The sequence below is a fragment of the Gopherus evgoodei genome, chromosome 7 (assembly GCF_007399415.2).
Source record: "Gopherus evgoodei ecotype Sinaloan lineage chromosome 7, rGopEvg1_v1.p, whole genome shotgun sequence".
NCBI lineage: Eukaryota > Metazoa > Chordata > Testudines > Testudinidae > Gopherus > Gopherus evgoodei.
The window spans coordinates 129,745,487-129,769,908 of NC_044328.1; the positions used below are offsets into that span (position 1 = coordinate 129,745,487).

Consider the following 24,422-nt stretch of genomic DNA (forward strand, 5'->3'; position numbering starts at 1 on the left):
CCCCCTGGCGCGTTCTGGAGCCAGCCCGCCGCCCTCTGCTCCGTGCCGCCACACCTGCTCCCCCAGCCGCGGCGGAGCGGGGCCGTGCGGGGCAGCGAGCCGTGTCTCGGCGCGTCTCCCCCTTCGTGCTGCCGAGGGTCCGGTTCCAGCCGCAGGGCGGAGTAAGAGGAGCCCGCTCTCTGCGGCGGGGTGTCTGAACACAAACCACTCCGCACCCCGTCTGCTGTGCCAGGGGCTCTGGGCAGGGGTGCGGCCTCGCCGCTGTTCCGTTTTCCTGGTGCGGTGTTAGGAAACCAGTGTTCCTGAGGCAGCTGATACCAGGTAGCTCTTGACCTCAGAGAGGAAAAGTTGTTTCTGGTTTGGAGCAGTGATGCAACCACTAATGCAGACAAGGCGGAAGTGTTTTTACCACTGGCTTTTCCTGGCACTGTCATTAAACCCCGGTACTTACACCAATGCAAGTAAAGCATGGCTGACTCACTGCTGAACAATGGGTACAGCAGAACCTCAGAGTTACAGACCCCTCCGGAGTGCAGGTTCTCCATAACTCTGAAGAAAACAAAGCTCTGGCTCCGGCAGTTCACACTCTGGGCCAGGTTCCAGAGGCAGCGAGGCAGCTTCCTTGCAGACAGCTTCTTTCTGAACAAGCTTGTCCCCCTCCCCACCAAGGGGTGGTGGTGGTGAAAACAGTGCCCTCTCCCAGTGGGGTGTATGTGTGAAAACAGCACCAGTGACCTCACCCCAGCCAGGAGAGGGCTGCATGTGAAAACAGCACCAGTGACCTCACCCCCAGCCAGGAGAGGGCTGCATGTGAAAACAGCACCAGTGTCTTACAGGAAAGCAGTGCAGACACCAATGCTGTTTCTGCACAGGGCTCACAGCTTTGCCTGAGAATCTCAGCATCTTCAACTCCTAGCTGTCAGTGGGGGCCCAGTGTGTGGGGGTGGGGACAGGCAGCCCAGATGTGCCTACCTTTAAGATGCAATTCAGGCACAGTACGTATTTGCTTTTTTGGGGGGTCTCTATTGCTGTCTGATTGATTACTCCTGCTTTCACATGGTGTCCTGTTGACCAGTCAGTCTGTAATTCTGGCATTTGTATTTTTGAGGTTCTACTGTAATAATTTTCCAAGTGTCAACAAAGCCAAGTTGGAAAAGTGAACTTTTTCAGAGACTGTTAGTCTCTAATAAATCTGAAAGGCCCTGATACACATGTTCAGTCACTTCCCCGCCTGCCCATGCTGCCTAGTCTCCCTCATCCCATGGAGGCAATCAGAAGGTCACACTGAACCTACAATTCTCGCATGGCAATGCCAGGAGGTGTCCCAGAGTCCCTTTGCTCCCCAGCCAATTTAATATTTTAGTAAGGGATATAAGGAATACTGACCCAACAGCTGTGCGGTATTTAGCTGCAATTCTTTTATGTTATTCTCAGGTAATGGTGGGTGGTTTGTTAATGTCATCAGAAAGCCCACAAGGGACTGCAGCAAAAGTAACTGTAGGAGGCGGCTTGCTGAAAGAGGTGAATCTTGCATTACACATTAAAGATGGCAAGTCTCGAACTCAGTCTGGTCTCCAGTAGTTGTGGATTCCCAGCTAAGGTCCCTCCAGTGGGAATAGCCTGTCCCCAGTACTTGCATGTACAAATCTGGACTCTACTAGCTTGAGTATCTTTATAGAATGCAACTGCTGTGACACAGTGCAAAACAAAAGCCGTTCTTTCTGTGATATCCCACTATTGGATATGACAACAAGATACAGTACAACAGATGGGTGTGATGTGCTGATGTTAGTCTGTCCTACCTAGCTGGAAGGCTGCTGGTTATAGTTTCTGAATTGCCTTCAGGATTAGCCCAAAGTAATCGCAATAATTCAGTCTAGGAGTGATAAAAGTGTGATTCACTGGCCTAGTGTGTGATCTTGTCTCACTCCAGTAGCTGGCCCTAGCAAGAATACGGCTCTGCCACGTACCACTTGAGTTAGAGGAGTGTTTGCTATCAGTAAGCTCTCATTCAGCACGCCTTTTCGGTGTTGAATGTCCCAGGTTTGATTCCTGCTTATGAATGTTATTTATGCTATACATCAAAAGCTTAGCTCCCTATGGTCAAGTCTGTACCTGAGAAGAAAGGGCAAAGTCAAAAGCTGGGAAAAAGCATTTCTGATCACTGCTACAGTTTGATTGTCCATGAACATGAACAAGCCTTATCGGGGCCAAAGTTAGAAAACATGAGGGAACTGTAGCCTCTCTCCTGATCTTCTCCTAGCATCTTAAGACTGCACACTGAAGGACTAAGGAAGTGAAAGCCATCAGTGAAAAGGAAGATTAATTATAACCTCATGGAATCTATGTAAGGAGAGAACAAAGCCACATCAATGCAATGGAAGAGCAGGGAAGTTGATTGCAATAAATAAAAATCAGAAGATACTAATTTTCTACAATTCTTAAGGGAAGCAAAAGGACAAACATAGAAGAAACATATGGCCAGCAAAGTTAAAGACAATAAGAAGGCATTCTGAAAGTGTATTAGGAACAAACAGAATCCTAACAATGGTACTGGTCCATTACTAAATGGAAACGTTAGAACTGTTAGTAATAATGCAGAAAAAGCAGAAATAGTAAATATTTGTTTTGTATTTAGCAAAAAACAGATTATGTAATCATATAATACAGCGACAATGAAATTCCATTGCAATAGCAACTCAGGAGGATATTAACAGAAGCTGTTAAAATTAGACATTTTAAAATCTGCAGGTTTAGATAACTGACATCGAGAAGCTTTGAAAGAGCTGGCTGATGAGCTTGTTGGACCATTCATGTTGATTTTCAATGTGTCTTGGAACAACAGGAAAGTTCCAGAGGACTAGAAGAATGCTAGTGTTGTGCCAATTTATAAAAAGAACAAATGGGATGACCAGAGTAATTATAGGCCTGTCAGCCTGACATTGCTCACAGGAAGAATAATAAAACAACTGATACAGGATTGGATTAATAATTACAGAAGGGTAGGTAGTTTATGGAAAACAGATCCTGTCAAATTAACTGGATGACATTTTTTTAAATGCAGTTACAAGTCTTGTTGATAAGGATAATAGCATTGATGAAATATACTTCCACTTCTGGAAGGCATCTGATGTGGTGCCGCAAGACATGTTGATTAAAAAACTAGAATGACATAAAGTTGACATGGCACACATTAGTTAGATTAAAAACTGTCTAACTGATAGGTGTCAAAATATAATGGTAAATGAGGAATCATCATTGAGTAGGTGTATTTCTAAGGAACAAGTTTTTGGTCCTTTGCTATTAAACATTTTTATTAATGACCTGGAAGGAAATCTAAAACCATCACTGTAAAGTTTGCAGATAACACACAAATTGATAATGAAGAGAACAGGTCCCTGTTAAAGAGTGATCTGCATTGCTTGGTAAGCTGGACATAAGCATAGAATATTTGTGCTATTTTGACCAAACAAAGATACCTAAGAACACAGAATGCTGGCCATACTTATGGGCTGAGGGGCTCCATCCGGGGAATAACATCTGGGGATCATGATGGATAATCATGTAAACGTGAACTCCCAAAATGGCTAATGCAATCCTTGGATGTATCCATGGGAATCTGGAGCAGGGAGGTTCTCTCACTGCTGTGACTCCTGCGAGGATAGGTGCCCAGTTCTGATGCCCACAGCTGACGGATGCTGATAAATGGAAAGAGCAGAGAGGCTGGCTGGGACACAGGCCTGCTGGTGCCGGGCTGGGGCTGGAGGCACGGGCGCGGCGAAGGCTCTTCCACCAGCCCGAGCTGCACTCAGGGCCCGTGGCCGGAGGCTTTCAGGGCAGATCAGCAGCTCCCCGGGATCAGGGCGGAGGCTCCCCTCCCCCCCGGGGGCACCGCCGCCGCCGCCTTCCAGGGGGCCCAGCCCGGACTCCGCCGCGGTCACGCTACCTTCTCCGAGCCCCGCGCCGCCGGAAATGACGTTCTGCCGGACGCCAGCACTTCCGGTGCGCAGGCAGTAGCGGCCCGGCAGGAGCAGCCCGGGGGAAGCGGAGCCCCCTTCCCGGCGGTCCCCCCCGCGCCCCGGTAAGTCGCAGGGACGCCGGGCCTTGTTGGGGACGGGCGGCTCCTCCCGGCCGCGGGGGCAGGGCCTGGGCCTGGGCCTGGGCCTGGGCCGTGTCCCACCGCCCCCCCGCGAGCCCGGCACGGAGCCACTGCGGCGGGGGCTGCCCTGGGGGGGCCGCGGGCTGCCCCCTCCCCAGAGACTGCTCCCCCCCGGGGGGCCGCGGGCTGCCCGCTCCCCAGAAACTGCTCCCCCCCGGGGGGTGCGGGGTGCCCGCTCCCCAGAGACTGCTCTCCCCCGGGGGGGCTGCGGGGTGCCCCCTCCCCAGAGACTGCTCCCCCCCGGGGGGGCCGCGGGCTGCCCCCTCCCCAGAGACTGCTCCCCCCCGGGGGAGCTGCGGGCTGCCCCCTCCCCAGAGACTGCTCCCCCCCGGGGGAGCTGCGGGCTGCCCCCTCCCCAGAGACTGCTCCCCCCCCGGGGGGGCCGCGGGGTGCCCCCTCCCCAGAGACTGCTCCCCCCCGGGGGGGCTGCGGGGTGCCCCTTCCCCAGAGACTGCTCCCCCCCCCGGGGGGGGCTGCGGGCTGCCCCCTCCCCAGAGACTGCTCCCCCCCGGGGGGGCCGCGGGGTGCCCCCTCCCCAGAGACTGCTCCCCCCCGGGGGGGCCGCGGGGTGCCCCCTCCCCAGAGACTGCTCCCCCCCGGGGGGGCCGCGGGGTGCCCCCTCCCCAGAGACTGCTCCCCCCCGGGGGGCTGCGGGCTGCCCCCTCCCCAGAGACTGCTCCCCCCCCGCCCGGCTGCGGGCTGCCCCCTCCCCAGAGACTGCTCCCCCCCGGGGGAGCTGCGGGCTGCCCCCTCCCCAGAGACTGCTCCCCCCCGGGGGGGGCTGCGGGGTGCCCCTTCCCCAGAGACTGCTCCCCCCCGGGGGGGCTGCGGGGTGCCCCTTCCCCAGAGACTGCTCCCCCCCCGCCCGGCTGCGGGCTGTCCCCTCCCCAGAGACTGCTCCCCCCCGGGGGAGCTGCGGGCTGCCCCCTCCCCAGAGACTGCTCCCACCGGGGGGGGGCTGCGGGGTGCCCCTTCCCCAGAGACTGCTCCCCCCCGGGGGGGCTGCGGGGTGCCCCTTCCCCAGAGACTGCTCCCCCCCCGGGGGGGGCTGCGGGCTGCCCCCTCCCCAGAGACTGCTCCCCCCCGGGGGGGGGCTGCGGGCTGCCCCCTCCCCAGAGACTGCTCCCCCCCCCGGGGGGGGCCGCGGGCTGCCCCCTCCCCAGAGACTGCTCCCCCCCGGGGGGCCGCGGGGTGCCCCCTCCCCAGAGACTGCTCCCCCCCGGGGGGCCGCGGGCTGCCCCCTCCCCAGAGACTGCTCCCCCCCGGGGGGCCGCGGGCTGCCCCCTCCCCAGAGACTGCTCCCCCCCGGGGGGCCGCGGGCTGCCCCCTCCCCAGAGACTGCTCCCCCCCGGGGGCTGCGGGGTGCCCCCTCCCCAGAGACTGCTCCCCCCCGGGGGGCTGCGGGGTGCCCCCTCCCCAGAGACTGCTCCCCCCCTGCCCGGCTGCGGGGTGCCCCCTCCCCAGAGACTGCTCCCCCCCGGGGGTCTGCGGGGTGCCCCCTCCCCAGAGACTGCTCCCCCCCGGGGGGGCTGCGGGCTGCCCCCTCCCCAGAGACTGCTCCCCCCCGGGGGGCTGCGGGCTGCCCCCTCCCCAGAGACTGCTCCCCCCCGGGGGGGCTGCGGGCTGCCCCTTCCCCAGAGACTGCTCCCCCCCGGGGGGGCTGCGGGCTGCCCCTTCCCCAGAGACTGCTCCCCCCCGGGGGGGCTGCGGGGTGCCCCTTCCCCAGAGACTGCTCCCCCCCCGGGGGGGGCTGCGGGCTGCCCCCTCCCCAGAGACTGCTCCCCCCCGGGGGGGCCGCGGGGTGCCCCCTCCCCAGAGACTGCTCCCCCCCGGGGGGCTGCGGGCTGCCCCCTCCCCAGAGACTGCTCCCCCCCCGCCCGGCTGCGGGCTGCCCCCTCCCCAGAGACTGCTCCCCCCCGGGGGAGCTGCGGGCTGCCCCCTCCCCAGAGACTGCTCCCCCCCGGGGGGGGCTGCGGGGTGCCCCTTCCCCAGAGACTGCTCCCCCCCGGGGGGGGCTGCGGGGTGCCCCTTCCCCAGAGACTGCTCCCCCCGGGGGGGGCTGCGGGGTGCCCCTTCCCCAGAGACTGCTCCCCCCCCGCCCGGCTGCGGGCTGCCCCCTCCCCAGAGACTGCTCCCCCCCGGGGGAGCTGCGGGCTGCCCCCTCCCCAGAGACTGCTCCCACCGGGGGGGGGCTGCGGGCTGCCCCCTCCCCAGAGACTGCTCCCCCCCGGGGGGGCTGCGGGGTGCCCCTTCCCCAGAGACTGCTCCCCCCCCGGGGGGGGCTGCGGGCTGCCCCCTCCCCAGAGACTGCTCCCCCCCCGGGGGGGGCTGCGGGCTGCCCCCTCCCCAGAGACTGCTCCCCCCCGGGGGGCCGCGGGCTGCCCCCTCCCCAGAGACTGCTCCCCCCCGGGGGGCCGCGGGCTGCCCCCTCCCCAGAGACTGCTCCCCCCCGGGGGGCTGCGGGGTGCCCCCTCCCCAGAGACTGCTCCCCCCCTGCCCGGCTGCGGGGTGCCCCCTCCCCAGAGACTGCTCCCCCCCTGCCCGGCTGCGGGGTGCCCCCTCCCCAGAGACTGCTCCCCCCCTGCCCGGCTGCGGGGTGCCCCCTCCCCAGAGACTGCTCCCCCCCTGCCCGGCTGCGGGGTGCCCCCTCCCCAGAGACTGCTCCCCCCCGGGGGGGCTGCGGGGTGCCCCCTCCCCAGAGACTGCTCCCCCCCGGGGGGGCTGCGGGCTGCCCCCTCCCCAGAGACTGCTCCCACCGGGGGGGCTGTAGGGTGCCCCCTCCCCAGAGACTGTTCCCACCCCGCCCGGCTGCGGGGTGCCCCCTCCCCAGAGACTGCTCCCCCCCGGGGGGCTGCGGGCTGCCCCCTCCCCAGAGACTGCTCCCCCCTGGGGGGCTGCGGGGTGCCCCCTCCCCAGACACTGCTCCCACCGGGGGGGCTGTAGGGTGCCCCCTGCCCAGAGACTGTTCCCACCCCGCCCGGCTGTGGTGTGTCCCCTCCCCAGATACTGTTCACCCCGGGGGGCTGCAGGGTGCCCCCTTCCCAAAGACTGCTCCTGCCGAGGAGGGGAGGGGGGACTGTGTGGTGCCCCCTCCCCAGAGACTGCTCTCACCGGGGGGCTGCGGGGTGCCCGCTCCCACCCCCCGCCCAGCTGGGAATATAGCCTTCTCCCACCTGTGTGCTAGATGGTAGTGGTACTCCAAGGGACATAGAGAGGAGCACAATACACTGATTCTTAGGAAAAGCTTTAGTGGGATTCTCAGATAAAATTGTGGGCTGTGTACCATTATATAGAGTAATTTGAAAATGGGGAAACTTTAAGTGCAACTTACTATAGGCTTTTTGTGCATCTCTGTTGTAGTGCTGTTAAATGAAATTAGGTCTGGAAGGATTCTGTTTAATTTGGTAATGATTTCTGTCCTCCACATGTGGCACTCTAACTTCAGCAGGCATGCTGAAGGGGAATCCTTTCCCACAGATATGACAGGAGTGACATACTCTTGGCCTACTGGCTGGATGCTATCTACTTGATGTAAGTCTTTGGGTCCATGACAAGTTCAGAATCTGCAAAATGCAAGTTTTGTGTTTTTTTTTAAAGTTTGACATCCTGGAATAGAAAATCTAATGTATGACTGTCTTAGTTTGAAATGGCTTTAAGAGGTGTGAATTCCCAAATCTATATTAGTCCAGTGTCAAATCACTCAGACATATTATTATGTTCTTGATTTGTACATGCAGGTGCTGCAGTTGTAAATGCAAATAGGGAAGTTGGATAGGCAAATCTCCCAGAAGGACAGAAATATCACCACTCCTAAAAGCCTTGCATTCTCCCCTGAGTGGAACACAACTGTTTACTTGTTACGTAAGGCCCTTATTCTGCTCCCAAAACATCCCACGGCATCAGTGTGAATCCCCTGTACATTGGAGTAAACAGATCAATTTAAATGTAGCTCGTCTTTCTCCGCAGGATGAGCATGACTCCTTGGGTAGGATTGAATGCTTTCCTAACTAGTAATGTATGTCTGTCCTGAGTGATCTATGAGATCTGCTAGATAAAACTGGCATAACCATTAGATTCTTGAAGACTTTGTATGGGTGATTATTAAGGACTACCCTCAGGTGGTTCTAAATTCCTGGAGACTAGCATATCTTTTAGACAAATGTGCTTCACTCAAACAGAATGTACAGGCTCTGTGCAGGAATTACTGAGTGAGGTTCTATGGCTTGCCTTGTTGCAGGGGATCAGATTATCATAATGGTCCCTTCTATCCTTAACCTGTGACTAACCTTTTCGTGGAGAGGCTCAAAACAGTGTGTGTGTGTGTGCGCGCGTATATATATTAAAAAAAATACACACAAAAGTATATATTTGCTTTGGACTTGGCAAAAGCAGAACTCAGCACTGATTATGAAATATAGTAGTGAGGAATCTTTGCTTGGAAACCCAATAAGAGAGACATCAGCTGCACTTAAAACATACTTACCAAATACATCAGCTTTTCCAGATATTTTCCTTAAAGCCCATTTGTCTCCTTCCCTTAATTTCTAAATGTTTCCATTTGGGGAAGCCTGAGGACTCTCTTGTACCTAAGGGGTTTCATATAGCATTAGAAGACCCTGCTTTTAGAATCTGTTGTGTGGATAATTTCTCAGTGATGTAACTTAATTACTTGGATTTGGTGTCTTTTTCATCTGGCAGAAAAGGTGAATATTTGTCTATGGCAACTTGAGTAACGTGTTTTATTGGTCTTTCTATAGTGCTCATCACTATAGTATCAATGTTCTGGTATAGGAACATCGTTCGCTGAAGACTATTACTCAGAGTTCCATGTAATTTGGCAAAATAAAGTTATACCAAAACCTAAATGTTCTCTCCATAATCCCGACTCTCCACTCCTTTGGTTTTAGAGGAAACTGAATGATATAAAAAACGTGGATGTGACACACTGCAAATAAGTCAAGAAATCATGACGTATGTTATGGGTACGGAGAACAGAATTTAGCAGTCTAATGTGACTAGCTTCCAACTCTCATCCTCTCCTATAGGAGGAGGTTTAAATCTGCTGAAATGACTGCAGTGCCTCAGAATAATTATACATTAAGTTGGCTCCTGAATGACTTAGAGCACCTAACAACTGTGTTTAAATCAAGAAACAAAGAGTGAGGGAAATAATGAAATCCTCTGGTTGAGGTTGTCCATGCACTAAAGTCAGGAAATTCAGTGTTCTGGTTCCCACAGCAACAGTAACTTGCCAAATTGCACATATATATATTAAAAGATTAAAGTTAACAACAAACAGCAATTCAACATACCACATATATGCAAGGGCCCAATTTATACTTCCCATGGGAAGTAACGTTGAAATTTTTACATCTAAAACTCAGTGACAGTGTATTCCAGCTTTTATTTTTTGTATTTAATACAGACCCTCTTGAGACAAAACTAACTTGATTAGATCCTAGCTTGTGATTGTTTTATTACAGAGATACTCATAACTCAAGGATTTATCAGCTTGTGCTGTCTAATGACTCTTTTATGACGAATACGTTGTGGTCATTATATTGGTGACTTGAGTAGAAGTTGTGCAAGACAGGTAACTAAGAGAAAATTGACTACTTTGCCAACAGCAATGAAAACGTAAAGCATAATTTTGCTATGTTGATCCTTGTGTAATTTTAGTAGCTAAACATTCATTTTTTACTGAGAATATCAAGAAAATGGACTAATTTCTGTAGTTCTCCTCTTTGGATATAAGGCCCCAGGCAAGTGTAAGCCAAGACATGTCTGCCAGATTCCAAGTAAGGGAACATACTGAGGAGCTTTTGCCTTTCTGAGCCACTGCTTTGGGTGCAGCTCAGAGCTCTAGGATTCTCTCCCCATCCTCATTCTGAGCTGCCAGTTAAATTCTGTGCTCTAGAGGCGGCATGGGCTGAGCATGGGCTCCTGGGTTCTCCACTGAATTGCTGTGACAACCCATTTCCCATATGTGCCTAAACTACCTTATGTGAAGGGTGTAAGAAGTAGCTGAAGTATTTTGAAGACGTGACATACTAGATATTATCTAGTTACATCCCTGACCAAACTGTATGGTAGAGGTTATACAGCGATTTCCAGATGACAAGACATCTTTAAGTCCTGGTAGAAGCACTAGGAAACAGTGCAGTAAGCCCTGGTTGAGAACCACACTAGTGAGACGTGCCCAGGTTTTGCAGGTGCAGAAGTCAGAGCTGATCTCTAGTCATGGACCTTCATGATAGAATGTTGCTCTCTAGCTCAGCATCAGGTCAGTGCATTTCTGACTGTTCGATCATCTGCGTGGTATTGAAATATTCTGTTACAATTTCTTAGGCACAAGAAAAAACAATATTTTTCCTCCCCCATTTAGGAGACAGAAGTCAGATGAATTCAAAGGAGTGATAAAGGGTGGCGGAGAAAGAGAAGCTGTGGTTGCTTTCCTGGTCCACAGTTTGGCAGGACACTAAGATGTCTGTGGACATGAACAGCCAGGGCTCTGACAGCAATGAAGAGGATTATGACCCTAACTGCGAGGAGGAGGAAGAGGATGAGGATCCTGGGGATATCGAGGATTATTATATTGGGGTAGCTAACGATGTGGAGCAGCAGGGAGCAGATGCCTTTGATCCAGAAGAATATCAGTTTACCTGCCTGACTTACAAGGAGTCGGAGAGCACCTTGAATGAACACATGGTCAGCTTGGCCTCCACATTAAAGGTGAGCAAATGTTTCTGCATTCATCAGGTGTGCACATAAGGCTGTATGACTGAAACAGCAAATACTGATCCCAAATTTGATTTGGAGCACTGCTTTGAGGGAGAGTGGTGTTTAAGGTTAGTAGTTCTGAGCCGACTCAGGGCTTTACACAGATTACAGTATACTGGCTCTGGGGGTTGATCCTAGAAAGCTATTTACAGAACCTTTGAGAATTTTCAGAGCTGAACTTACTTCATTACTATTACTGGAGAGTTCTAAACCAGGGTAAAGCGAAGAGCATGAAAAGACATCAGACACTACAAATAGTTGTACTTACGTTTGTTCAGAAAATGACTGGCCAGAGGCAAGCCATGCTAAGAGCATAAAGCTCAGCACACATACCCCGCCAGTTTGAGAGACTTTCAGAAAGATAGGGTTGGTGCAGGAGATCTGAGCTATCATTGCATTGACAAGCTATTTGATTAAGGGTGGTGAGCTTATCTGCTGTTATACTAATGACTAATTCCTCCTTGAAGATTTCCACTTCTGTAAGTCAGCCTGTTGACATTAAGTAGTCTCTTGAGTACTACATTATCCCTTTTGTGCAACTGGTAGTATATTACAGGCTAGTAGCAATGCACGTTTTCTTGCACTGCACTACCACTGTGCATCATTCCCATCATGGAGGAACAGCTTATAGAAGTAAGAGGAGAATTCAGTCTCTAAGATGCTTTCAGATCTTGACACCTCAGCTAAAGCTGTCAGTGGGTCTGCCATGTTGTGTCAGATGTGATGATGTCATGTTGTGATGTGGACCCTTGGCCACGGGAAGCTGGAGAGAAACAATCACACTAAACAAAAGTTGAGTAATGTTTTGATAGCAGTACATCATAGTCACCAACATGCCACCCACACCTTTATCTGATCCTGCTGTCCTTGATGCCCACTTTAACCATCTACTGTTTCAAGCAATTTAATATTCCATTCTCCCCTACCATAGCTAGCTGGCTCTTGGTCACATCATTCTTTTCTAGAACACTTACATTCTAGCTCAGAGTTTCCCCCATCCCTTCCAGATTCTAGATAAAGTGGACAAAAGGAGGGGGTAAATGGGAGGATTTGACCTGCACTTGGATCTGGCTTCCAGTCACTGTCATTTTTAAGTGATTCAGTAAATATTTAGAAAGTCATTTTGCTTCATGCCTGAGTGACTCATGATGCACCCACTTAAAAGGGGTAAGTGACTTGTCCATTAAATCAAATGAATGAAAACACTAGATTTTCAGTTTTAAAGTCTGAGAGTATCCTTACCTGAGGACAGCATCGAATTTGTATTAAAACAGTGAAGACTACAGTTGCCCTCATCTTTAAAATCATAGACTTTAAGGCCAGAAGGGATTATCGTGATCATCTCATCTGAACTCCTGCACATCACAGGGCACAGAACCTCACCCATTCCTTCCTGTATATGCTATGATGTGAGTTACTGAAGTCCTCAAATCTTGATCTAAAGACTTTTAAATTATAGATAATCCATCATTTACTCTAGTTCAAACCATCAGGTGATCAGTGCCACACACTGCAGAAGAAGACAAAAAATCCAGGGTCTCAGACCAATTCTCTTCAATTTCTCAAGGTCATTTTGAATTCTAATCCTGCCTTCCAAAAACCTAACAGCCCCTCCCAGCTTGGTGTCATCCGCAGCTTTTATAAGCATATTCTCCACTCCATTATCCAAGTCATTAATGAAAATATTTAATATTACTGGATCCAGACAGACCTTTGCCAGGCCTCAATAGATACATCCTTCCAGTCTGACAGCAAACCATTGGTAACTATTCTTTGAGTACGATCTTTCAACCAGTTATGCACTCACGTTTTACTAACTTCATCTAGACCACATTTCCATAGTTTGTCCCATGTGACATTCTTAGGAGCTATATTGAAAGCTTTCCTAAAAATCAAGATGTCACATGTGCAGCTTATCTCCTATCCCTTAGGCCAGTAACCTTGTCTAAGAAGGAAATTACCTTGGTTTGGCATTATTTGCACCTGACAAATCCATGCTGGCTATTCCTTACAACCCTATTGTCCTCTAGGAGCTTACAAATTGATCATTTAATAATTGGTTCTGGTATCTTTCCAGGTATTGAAGTTAAGCTGACTGGTCCATAATAGCCTAGGTCCTCTTTGTTTGTTTCCCTTTTTGGAGATAGCTACTATGTTTGCCTTCTCCAGTCCTCTGGGACCTCACCTCTCTTCCATGAGTTCTCAAAGATGTACACAGATGGTTCCAGTGTTGCTTCAGCTAGTTCCCGAAGTACTCTAAGGATTTGTCTTTGTTACAGGGCAAAATCAGCACTGCTGCAATTGATACAGTGGTGTCAATTTAGTGGATCTGGTGAAGACTCAGTGGGTCAATGAGAGAGTGCTCCAAGGTTGATGTAATAATTCCACTGTAATGAGAGGCGGAAGCTGTCAATGGGAGAGTATCTCCTGCTGACATAGCATGGTATAGACACCACAGTAAGTTGATGTAAGTGATGTTGCTTGGGGGGTGAGTTTTTTGCACCCCTGAGTGATATAACTTACGTCAACTTAAGCGGTAGAGTAGACAAGGCCACGGATCAGTTTCATCAGGCACTACTGATTAGGTGACATCTACTTATCTGGATATTCTTTAACTGGCTCTTCTATTTTGGCTTGCATGCCTTCCTCCTTCATATTATTTGTTAAGTATCAGAGGGGTAGCCGGGTTAGTCTGGATCTGTAAAAGCAGCAAAGAGTCCTGTGGCACCTGATAGACTAACAGATGTTTTGGAGCATGAGCTTTTGTGGGTGAATACTTATTTGTTGTAAGTATCTGGTTACTATTAACCTTTTTAGTGAAGACTGATACAGAATAGAAGACTGATGCCAAAATAGGCATTAAACATCTCAGCCTTCTTGATGTAATCCGTTATTAGCTCTCCTTCCCCGCTTAAGTAGTGCCCCTTCACTTTTAATCTTTTACTTGCTCCTAACGTATTTAAATAACCTCTTATTTCCTTTTATGTCCCTTGTGAGGTGTAACTTTGATTTTGTCCCTACATGTTTGTGCTATTTTGTATTTTTGCTTTGCAATTTTTGTCCTCCCTCTTTTTCAGACAAATACAGAGCTGATGGTGGTATATCGACCTCTTACTATTCTTCCTGTCTTTCCTTCACCTCAGAATAGTTTGCTCTTGTGCCTTCAATATCTTTTTGAGAAGCTCACAGCTCCCCTGAACTCCTTTTTCCCTTAGATTTTCTTCCCATCAGACGTTACATTTCAGTTCTGAGTTAAGTCTTTTTTAAATTCATTATCTTTATTCTGTTGCTGCTGTCATTTCCTGATCACTTTCACTCAAGTTGCCATCAGATTTGCAACCAATTCCTTCCTATTACAGAGAATCAAATCTAAAATTGCCATCGCCTTGGCTACAGCCTCCACTTTCTGAAACAAATTGTTATTGGACATTTTATATTTTGTAGTATTACTTTTCCAAGAGATATCTGGGTACCTAAAGTCCATGTGCTGGGATGTGACTCACCACCTCCTGCTGGCCGTGCGGGGAATTAGCTCTTGATTGCCAGTGCACCTTCCTCTAGTGGTGTCTCACTGCCATCACTTCTGCTCCACCTCTAAGACCCACATCACACCCCAGACCACAGCATCATCTTCTGGGCACAGCCCTCCGACTGTGCCCCACTTCACTTTCTCCCCCTTTCTGGGGGAACTGGCTGTGTCTAGTCCTCTACTTGCCACTGTGGCTTCCTGCAGCTCTCAGTCTAGCCCCTCACCTCACGGGCGAGACTGCAGTCCAAAAACTGGCCACACCCTCTGTGGCAAGTGGGGGAGAACGGAGGGGGAGGGCCCACATGCTATTCCAGGCCACAACCCAGGGACCCTATAGCCAGCTGCCACTCCTCCAACTCCTGCTGCCTATTTTCCTGGGCTACTTCCCTATAGCCCTAGCACCTTCCCAGCCTGTTGTATCAGGAGCCTCAGTCTGGAGCTCCCTATTGCTCCTCCACCCAATACTGCTCTCTGTAAGGCAGCTAGTCCTTCTCCCTTGCACTCCAGGAAGAGACTGACTCTGTGGTATTGAGCAGCCCTTCTTATATGGCTCCCCCAGCCCTGATTGGCTGCTCCAACCAACCTTCTCCTGACTGGCTCTCTACAAGCCCTCTTCCCATTGGTTGTGTTTTGTGTGGTCTCCCTGAGGGTTGCTTTAACCCTCCATCTACCTATGTGGGGCAGCTGCCCTACCACAGCCCCCATTACCAATAGATTTTGTGTTTTGGGTAATTCTGCTGTGCTAGAAATGCTCCCCCTCCTCCTAATTTGCTGATCTATAGTAGACCCCTACCTCAATTTCACTCCTGGTTTTTCCCCCTTTTGTCTTCACCCAGAGACTTTCAGCTGGTCAATCCTCACCTCCACCTGGACCTCAAGACAAGTGTATATATTCTTGATGGGCTATAGGCTCAGAGACCAAACATTGCAGCTTTTGGCGATTGCATGAAAATAAAATTGTAGAAACTCAGTGTAGACAAAGTGAAGCTAAATAGTCCGTCTCTTCCAAGCTGATTGAACTCCAAAGAGCAAACAAATCACTTGAAGGGCAAATAGTATTTTAAAAATTGTTTTAATAATCTTGTAACAGAGAAGGATTTATTTTAATTAACATGTGCCCATTTAATAAAGTGGTGTGGCTCCTGAAGGCTACAGGTCCCCGTGAGCAATACTCCCTTGTGCTTAGAACAACCACTGCTTGGGCTGGAATGGAGTAGTCAACCCCATGCGCAGGCTACATCTCCCGTATTAAGGCTGAGAGCGCTCACATGATACGTTTGTTTTAATCTAGTAAAGCTTTTAATTACCTGTTGCCCACCAAGTGGGAATGGCATTGGGCTGGGGGCAGTAAAGAGCATTCATTTTGACCCTTGGGGTCTTATGCTCTTAACCAAATAGGTTGCTTTTCTGATGCAGCTGTAGCAAGACATTAATTTAACTTTCTTTCCCTGCATGAACAGCCTAGCTACCTCTTCCCAACTTGGTCCACCATACACACAAACTCATTTGTGAGGTGTCTACTGGGAGACATTTCACAGATCTGAGACAGTTCAATAGTTCCTATTCTCTCCCTTTGCTTGTGCATTAAGAGCAGCCTTGTGGGATGCATCCCAAAGACTCAGGAATTTGTTGCTTATGAGATGAAGGGTCCTTCTTGCTTTAGTCAGTTAGAATCAGTTTTCCTTTCAGCATTTGAGTTGCTGTACCTGTTCGTATTCAGGATATGACTTCCGTTCTTCTGGACATGCTGGATATAAACAGCAATCTGAGTGGTAACAGAATACTGGCTTTGCTTGGCATGTCTGGTCTAGCACCCTTCTAAATCTGAATGGGCCCACCCTCTTGTTAGACGCATCTGACGTTAATTAGTTGCTAGCATCACTTAAGATTGCACTGTTTTTGGCAAGCTGAGAATATATGGGGTTTTGTGTTATGCCTTAAGAAATCTGTGCCTGTATTGTGTTGTATGAGGTATTGACCATACTGCTCTAGAGGCTGTGTCTGATTTATATTTGGGTACCTCTCAGTACAGTTCTTGGCATTTATTGGCTTGCTATAGCCTGTTGCAGAGAGTATTTAAAGGATACCATTGTAATGTTTAAGATCTCTAACAGCTTCATCTAGTCACAAAAGTCACTAAAAATGTTTAGCTGAGTGTCAGAAATATAACTACTATCAAGTGGGAAGCTGCTCTTTCCTTGCTGTTCTCTAGTGCCCACTCCATGTGAAATTTTTAACTTTAACTCTGCTGCCTTCATGTTTTTGTCACTGGTACCCTGTAGAATAAGAGTTGACCATTTCTTAGGATTCTCATCTTTCATGTGTATCTAACATGCAGACTCTTCTGTCCCCTTATTTTCTGTTTCAATAAAAACGTTAAAAAATTGAGACGCTGCCACTTTGTCATCTTCATATTATGATGAAGAAAATTCAGCTCCCATTAGCAAGCATGGAGATGGGGACGTTGGATAGCTGCTGTTAAGAAAACAATATAGTATCATTGAATGGTGATCTTCCCCTGCCCGCATTGAGAGATCCTCTGCTATTCCTGGTCCTGAGATACTGAAATAGTAGCTGATTTTTCTGAGAATTGTTAGAAATTCTCTTAGACTCCTTATGTAGTAATGTCCTTGATCTCTAAGGTCTTAACAAATCGATAGCAGTTTCCCGTTAAGATGGATTTCTTCATAAGTTGTATTGTACTTATGGCTAACAGCCCATTCCTTTGCATGAGGATTTTTCACACTTCTTGCCATCACTCTAGGTATATTATGATGATCACTCTTTTTCCTTAGGGAGACTAGTGATTCCCCAGCTCATTTATTCCAAGACTGCTTATAGAGCAGTTGGTTGTAAGATCTGTGCTGTGGGTCAGGAGCCCTCCCTAGAGTCAGTGCCACCTTTCTCTGCAAGGACTGGGGCAGGTTAGTACTTAGGCAGTGTTTGCCCCTTCAGAGGAAAGTTTGAAGGGTAAATTAAAGACCATTTGAGGAACTACAGTGTTGGAAATAATCCAAGGTGCAGAAGCTGTGCACCTGGCTCCCACCCCTGGGAGACTGTTTTCTGTGCCACCTCTGTTCTTTGTTAGCCTGGGGAAGCAACAGCAAAGCTGCCTTTTGAACTGACCTGCTGTTTGTGCTATCGATCTGGCTCACATCCATCGCTGTTCTGTGCTTCAGAGAACTAGACTCTGCAGGTCGTTCATTTCCCGGGATAGCATTGCACAAGGGCCCAGTAGTGCAGGGAGCCTTGCACTTCCATTTGTCTTATTCTTTGGGATTCCCTCTCTGACGGCTTCTAGAACAATTTTTTTTTCTACAGGGTGGTGACTGGGCTGCACTGGGACCATGGCCACTACAGCAAGTATTCTACCCTTGTCTTCACACTTACAACAGATGCTGATATTTCTTAATGGGAATTTGATTCAGTTGTGAATTGACTGCTCTGGTCACCTATTTCTTTTGACAGCATTCTTGCTTGTCCAGGTTAGCTTCCAATCTTGAATGTCTGTTTTCTCTTTGCAGTGTGAGGTATATTGGACCCATCCTAGAAACCTTCTGGGCTGTCTCCTCCCACCTACAGCCCTCCATCCCTTATAAGTCACATGGCACTTTCTATGTGAAGTTTGGCTTGGCCTAACTCTTATTGAAGTTAGCTACCCAACTGAAGAGACTCCTTATCACATAGTAATGAATGTACTCATCATATGATAAGCATGTATGCTACATTAACCTAGATCAGGGGTAGGGAATCTATGTCACGCGTGCCAAAGACGGCATGCGAGCTGATTTTCAGTGGCACTCACACTGCCCAGATCCTGGCCACCGGTCCAGGGGACTCTGCATTTTAATTTAATTTTAAATGAAGCTTCTTAAACATTTAAAAAATATTATTTACTTTACAACAATAGTTTATGTAGTTATATATTATAGACTTATAGAAAGAGACCTTCTAAAAACATTAAAATGTATGACTGGCACGCGAAACCTTAAATTAGAGTGAATAAATGAAGACTCGGCACAGCACTTCTGAAAGGTTGCTGATCCCTGAACTAGATAGACCCTGCCACCAAGAGCTTGTTGTTTAATCTTTAGTACCTAGCACAAGGAGTCGTCAGTCCCTGATTGGGGTACTTGAGTTCTACTGTAGTACAAATAATATCTTCTGAAAGTTTGTTCCCTTAGCTGTTGCTGTTACTGCTTACACGCAACAGAGAGGAGTTCTGTATGTTACACTGAAACTGTACTGTTATCTAGCAAATGTGTAAAGTATGGGTAGTACCAATAATAAACTCAACTTCAGTGGGACAAGGATTATTCCTTTCATATAAGGCTTGTAAGTTTGTGGTCTTCAGTATGCAGTATCTGCTCAAAAAATATTTTGAGACAAAATAAAACAATACTCCTTAAACAATTACCTCAAAATCCAATGTACCAGAATGTCTGGAGTGGACCTTTGGCTGGAAAGATCATAGAGCTGGCAGGAAAGCCCAGGACTTGCAAAGTTAGCAGTTACACAGGATTATTTGAGGAAAGTCAGTTTTAGTCCTCACTGCCCAAGTCGTCAGCTTGTTGCTATTTCCAGCTTGATGGAAAAACTAATTACAGATGTGTGGGTTGATTAAATCCCATTCCTTTTCTCTTCTCTGATTCGTGCATCACCTAAAACTTGCAGCCTGTCTGGATCTTCACTGCGTGAACATGGCAGCTCACAGCTGTTGATGAGTCTGATCTTGGTGGGAGGTGGAGGGAAGAGAGAGCACTATGGAAATATCTAATCTGAGTTTCACATTGCCATCTTATAGCTGGACCAGATGAGCACAGAAGCTGTGCGAGGCAGTTAAAATACATGCTATGGCTGTCAAATTGCCATTCTGTGTACCCTGAAGTGATGGCCTTTATATGAGCAATTTTTTCTCTTTCCTTCAGTTTGTTTCTTAAAAACACACCTGGGATCCTCTAGCAGAGAGAGGTGGTGAAACGGGGCAGAAGATTGGTTTGTCTTTACTGCAGAGAACTCAAGTCGTGACCACACACACACTTTACTTGAGTGTGATGGTGCTTTTAACTGGAGTTGGCTGGCCTGCTGGGGCACAGCGTATGGCTTGAGTGAGCACAACTCAGCAGCAGCTAACACAACCCCTCTGGATAATGTCTTGCTTAGAACTTCTTTTCGTTGAGCTTGCATTGTCTCCCCTGGAAAAATAACATGCAGTCTGAGAAATGCAGCACTTTGCGTTTTCCCTAGCTAAAGCACTACCGATCCCACTTGGCAGCTGAAATCTCCACTGTGTGCGCGGGAGACCAGGTAGATTAAGGCTAATGTAAAATGATTAAGTACAGAGAACAAGGAGTTAAGACTTAATGTGAGATCCTCTTTATTCAGTGCGCAGCAAACTATGTTGTGGACTGAAAACACTTGCAAGTCCTGCTTAGCAGCACTTGTGGTATTTATCAGTCCTTCACTGCACTCTAACTCGTGAATATGTTTCTAATCTTGTGGGCTGACGTTGGGTGTCTGCACGCCTGTGGCCAGGTGACGGGAGGAGATTAACCCCCCCGATTTAGAAATAGTTGTGCCATGCAGGCTGTCAAGACTGTTCCATGATATCAGTGCTACAGCTCATGAGTCTGAACTGCATGTCTCCTACTTCTTCTATAGCTCACAATCTGTCGCTGAGGGAGAGGCTGAAATGTCAGTCTAATTCTAAGCAATACGCTGAATGCTTAGAACTTTCAAAATTTTCTACCCAATGTGTCAGAAGTCTGAGTTAAGTAGGTGTTAATTAAAAGTTGTAAACAGTATGATGAAAAAAGTCTTTCATTTTGCCCAGGTTTCAGTTTCCTGTAGTGCCTCAGTCCCACTGCTTCTACAGTTCTCCAAGGAATTATCCAGCAAAATCACAGAAGTTGATATCTGTCTCTAGTGAAAATATCTCCGGTCTTCTTTATGAATGATGAAGAAGCACAAAAGATTTATTTTTTTCCTTTTCAGGTTGAACTTTTACTTAGATATGTTTCTGTCTAGTTAGTACAGTATATGAAGGTCAAGCATCTTCAGAAGTTTTCAGCAAAATATAGTGTTTCCTAGCTGGGATCTAATTTTGGGAGTTGCCGTAGTTCCTTGTGGTGGTACGGTTCGGAAGGCTGGAGTTGTCTAAATTGACCTCATCTACTCTATCTTCATTGTTCATCAGCCATGGTGGTTGCAGAGGCTCTTGCTCTTTGTGGGTTGCTTTGATCATGCCAAAGTATTGGTGTAAGTCTGTAAGCGTTTGATCTAGCAGTAATTTATCTTGGTCACCAATTACCTTCTCTTGATGAGACAATCCAAAGTTGTAACCACTGGAAAGTCACGTTCTAGGATTAAAAGGAAAACTTCTCAGAAATATTTTCTTACCTTTGTGGCTTAGAGAAAAACGTTTATTACAGTAGTTAAAACCCAGTGTTGGCTCAGCTGGGGAAAGAGGACTTTCTTCCTGGTTTCTCCCTGGAGAGATTCCCAGCCGCAGCAGTAGTGAGCCCAGCCAGTTTAAATGTTTGTTTTTTTCTCCTTTCTCCTTCCTACAAGGTTTGTTCTCTTCTCTGGCCAGGCACTTCCAAACACAACCCTGATTTTGTAGGACGTTGTCAGCCTCACTTAAAATCACAGGATGTGTTGACTCCGACTGACCCCTAATGTACTCTCTCCTTAAGTGGTCATGTAATGAGCACGGGGTCAAGCTGCACTCTTATGGGTTCCCAGTCAGCACATCTCAAAATCTGTGTGTTGGGAAAAATGGATTTTTCTGTGGACCAGTTAGAACTTAGTCTAAGACTGTCCCTAGGAATTCTCTTTAAAATGCCATCAGAAGATCTCTGCAAAATCCACAATGAAAACAGAGCTCCAGAAAAGCAAGTCAAACCGGGAAGACATTCAGGATGGGGGGAGCTGCACAGCTACTACACTAAATTAATCACCATTAAGGATTCTAAGTTCTCAAACATGAAACACTCTTTAAGCTTTAGGATCAAATTTCTACCTGGGTGGACCACTCTCAAGGCCAAGTGGCAATGGTTGAAAAATTATAGCCACAGATGTCTCGCATAGAATTGTAGGACTGGAAGGGACCTTGAGAGGTCTTCTAATCCAGTCCCCAGCACTCAGGTCTGGACTAAGTATTATCTAGATCATCCCTGACAGGCGTTTGTCTAACTCAGGGGTTGGCAACTTTTCAGCAGTGGTGTGCCAAGTCTTCATTTATTCACTCTAATTTAAGGTTTCACGTGCCAGTAATACATTTTAATGTTTTTAGAAGGTCTCTTTCTATAAGTCTATAATATATAACTAAACTATTTTATGTAAAGTAAATAAGGCTTTTAAAATGTTTAAGAAGCTTCATGTAAAATTAAATTAAAATGCAGAGTCCTCTGGACTGGTGGCCAGGACCTGGGCAGTGTGAGTGCCACTGAAAATCAGCTCACGTGTCGCCTTCGGCACCCGTGCCATAGGTTGCCTGTCTCTGGTCTAACCTGTTCTTAAAAAGCTCCAATGATGGAAATTCCACAACCTTCCTAGGCAATTTCTTCCAGTGCTTAATCACCATGACAGTTAGGACGTTTTTCCTAATGTGCAGCTTAAACTGCCCTTGCTACAATTTAAGCCCATTGCTTCTTGTCCAATCCTCAGAGATTAAAGAGAACAATTTTTCTCCCTGCTCCTTGTAACAACCTTTTATGTTATCATGTCCCCTCTGTACTCTCTTCTCCAGACTAAACAAACCCAATTTTTTCATATCTTCCCTCATAGGTCATGTTTTCTGGACGTTTAATCATTTTTGTTGCTCTTTTCTGGACTTTCTCCAATTTGTTCACATCTTTCCTGAAATGTGGCACCCAGAACTGGACACAATACTCCAGTTGAGGCCTAATCAGCATGGAGTAGAGTGGAAGAATTACTTCTCATTTCTTGCTTACAACACTCCTGCTAATATATCCCAGAATGATGGTCGCTTTTTTTTCAACAGTTTTACACTGTTGACTCATATTTAGCTTATGATCCATTATGACCCCCAGATCCTTTTCCTCAGTACTCCTTCGTAGACAGTCATTTCCTATTTTGGATGTGTGCAACTGATTGTCCCTTCCTAAATGGAGTACTTTGCATTTGTCCTTATTGACTGTCATCCTGTTTACTTCAGATCATTTCTCCAGTTTATCCAGATCATTTTGAATTTTAATCCTATCCTCCAAAGCACTTGCAACCCCTCCCGGCATGGTATTATCCACAAACTCTAAGTATACTCTCTATGCCATTATCTACATCATTGATGAGGATATTGAACAAGACCACATAGGTGGGGGCCAGGCTGCAACTGCTGGAAAATAAGGTGGCCTGTCTAGGAAAATGAGCTGAGGACACAGCCAATTAACTCTACGCTCTTCAACCTTCAAGAAGGAATAGAGCACCCAGAGAATTCCTTTATCCAATCCTTCAGATGTTTCAGCATTCTCTTGGGCAAGATAAACTTTCCAGGACACATCAATATGATGAGTTTTTCTTACCCTGAAAAAAGACAAGAACCTGAGGACTGTAAATCAAACCACCCAACTTGATTAATCTGGACATCAGAATAGGGGAAAAATTTTCTAATTGGGCTTTATATATTGGAGATCAACAAACCACATCATCTGCAGAACTCTGTCTCATATGCTACTCCAGTGGGGTGAAACAATGGTCTCAATTCCTGTATGCAGAAATTGATCGTGTTTATAGCATTACCGCTTTTCAGTACTTGAGAAAGTTACCTTTGCCCAGCAATTTATGGTGTCTTGCTAATTGTTCTGTAACTCTGCCATGGAGATGCCTGCTCATCTAGGAGGACGAGGTGCTGTGCCCTCACTCCTTCAGTGTATGGAGTTTGCACTTCAGCTACCCATGCTGCAATGTGTTTTGAGAATAAGCATAGTCCTTCAGTGTCTAGGGGCTGTCAGTTTGGCACTGTTTCAGCTGTCAGCAGCTGCGGCCAGGGCTGTACCTCCCCTCCCCAGCTGCGGCAGGACTGAAGTCAGGGCTGTGCTCCCCCCTCCCCCCCATGGCCGGAGCTGGGGCTGCCAGGGCCCCATGGCTTGGTTGGGGCTGTGCCCTCTGTCCTATTGCCGTGAGGCTTGGGCTATCAGTGCCCCCACCCCCTGCAGTGGGCTTGGGCCATCGTTCTCCCTCTTTTCCCGCCCCCCCCACCCCGCGGTTATTTTTAGTAAGAGTCACAGACAGCTCACAGGCTCCAGTGAATTTTTGTTTATTGCCCGCGACCTGTCCATGACTTTTACTAAAATAACTGTGACAAAATCTTAACCTTAGTTATGAATAATTGAAACTGATGCATTTTATCTGGGGTGGTTTTGTGGAGCTTTGGCCAAGACCAGGGACAATCACTTACTCTTGTAGTTAGCACGCAGCTCTTTAACATCCTTCTCAGTCAAAATGAAGCAGGCAGTGCACAGTGCTTGTCCTAAAGGCTGGTCCTGCTAACCGTGCCCATTCTCCTGAGCTGCTCCAAGATATCGGAATCTCTATAGGACTCTAATTCACAGCCTCGCATTTTAAAAGCAAGTGTTCAGTACCTGTATTGTCTCATAGTTCAGCTTTACTCCACAGCCCCATCACACTTGTATGCTCCTATTAATACTGCACCAAGATAAACAATGTCAGATTTGAAACTTTTAATTTGCTTCCTCTTCTGGGGCTACCTGGAAATATTTTTCATTTATCCCTTCTCTCAAATTACACAGGGTTACCTTGCTCAGGCCAGTAGAAATTATTTAATTCTAGCCTCTGCCCAGACCTGTAGCAGTGTATCAACCCATCACTGGAAGTTGTACCATCTCTAGTCCTGTGACGGGAAAGCTAAATGTTTCCTTTTTGTTCTTACCATAATCTGTGCCCCGTGTGCAGCTGGTCACCTCTCCTCCGCCC

General features: G+C 48.3%; 1 protein-coding gene and 1 long non-coding RNA gene across 5 annotated transcripts in view; one reads left to right on the forward strand and one right to left on the reverse strand.

Moving 5' to 3' along the window:
- The first annotated feature begins 223 nt into the window (after positions 1–223).
- ARIH2 (ariadne RBR E3 ubiquitin protein ligase 2) overlaps positions 224–24,422 on the forward strand; it is a 52,968-nt gene continuing 28,769 nt past the window's right edge. The window contains exons 1-3 of one of the 4 annotated variants that reach the window (XM_030571184.1): positions 3,952–4,081; positions 7,605–7,690; positions 10,545–10,891. In XM_030571184.1, the coding sequence (XP_030427044.1) occupies positions 10,643–10,891 (249 nt within the window). In that variant the 5' untranslated portion in view covers positions 3,952–4,081; positions 7,605–7,690; positions 10,545–10,642. Of the gene's footprint in view, positions 322–3,950; positions 4,082–7,604; positions 7,691–10,544; positions 10,892–24,422 lie in introns of those variants that run through there. The other 3 variants (XM_030571185.1, XM_030571186.1, XM_030571183.1) reach the window with 3 other exon arrangements.
- On the reverse strand, positions 2,307–3,937 carry LOC115655583. Its single transcript, XR_004001425.1, has 2 exons — positions 3,506–3,937; positions 2,307–3,162 (listed from the first exon to the last, which is right to left on the reverse strand). It is a non-coding gene; the product is annotated as an uncharacterized LOC115655583 (long non-coding RNA).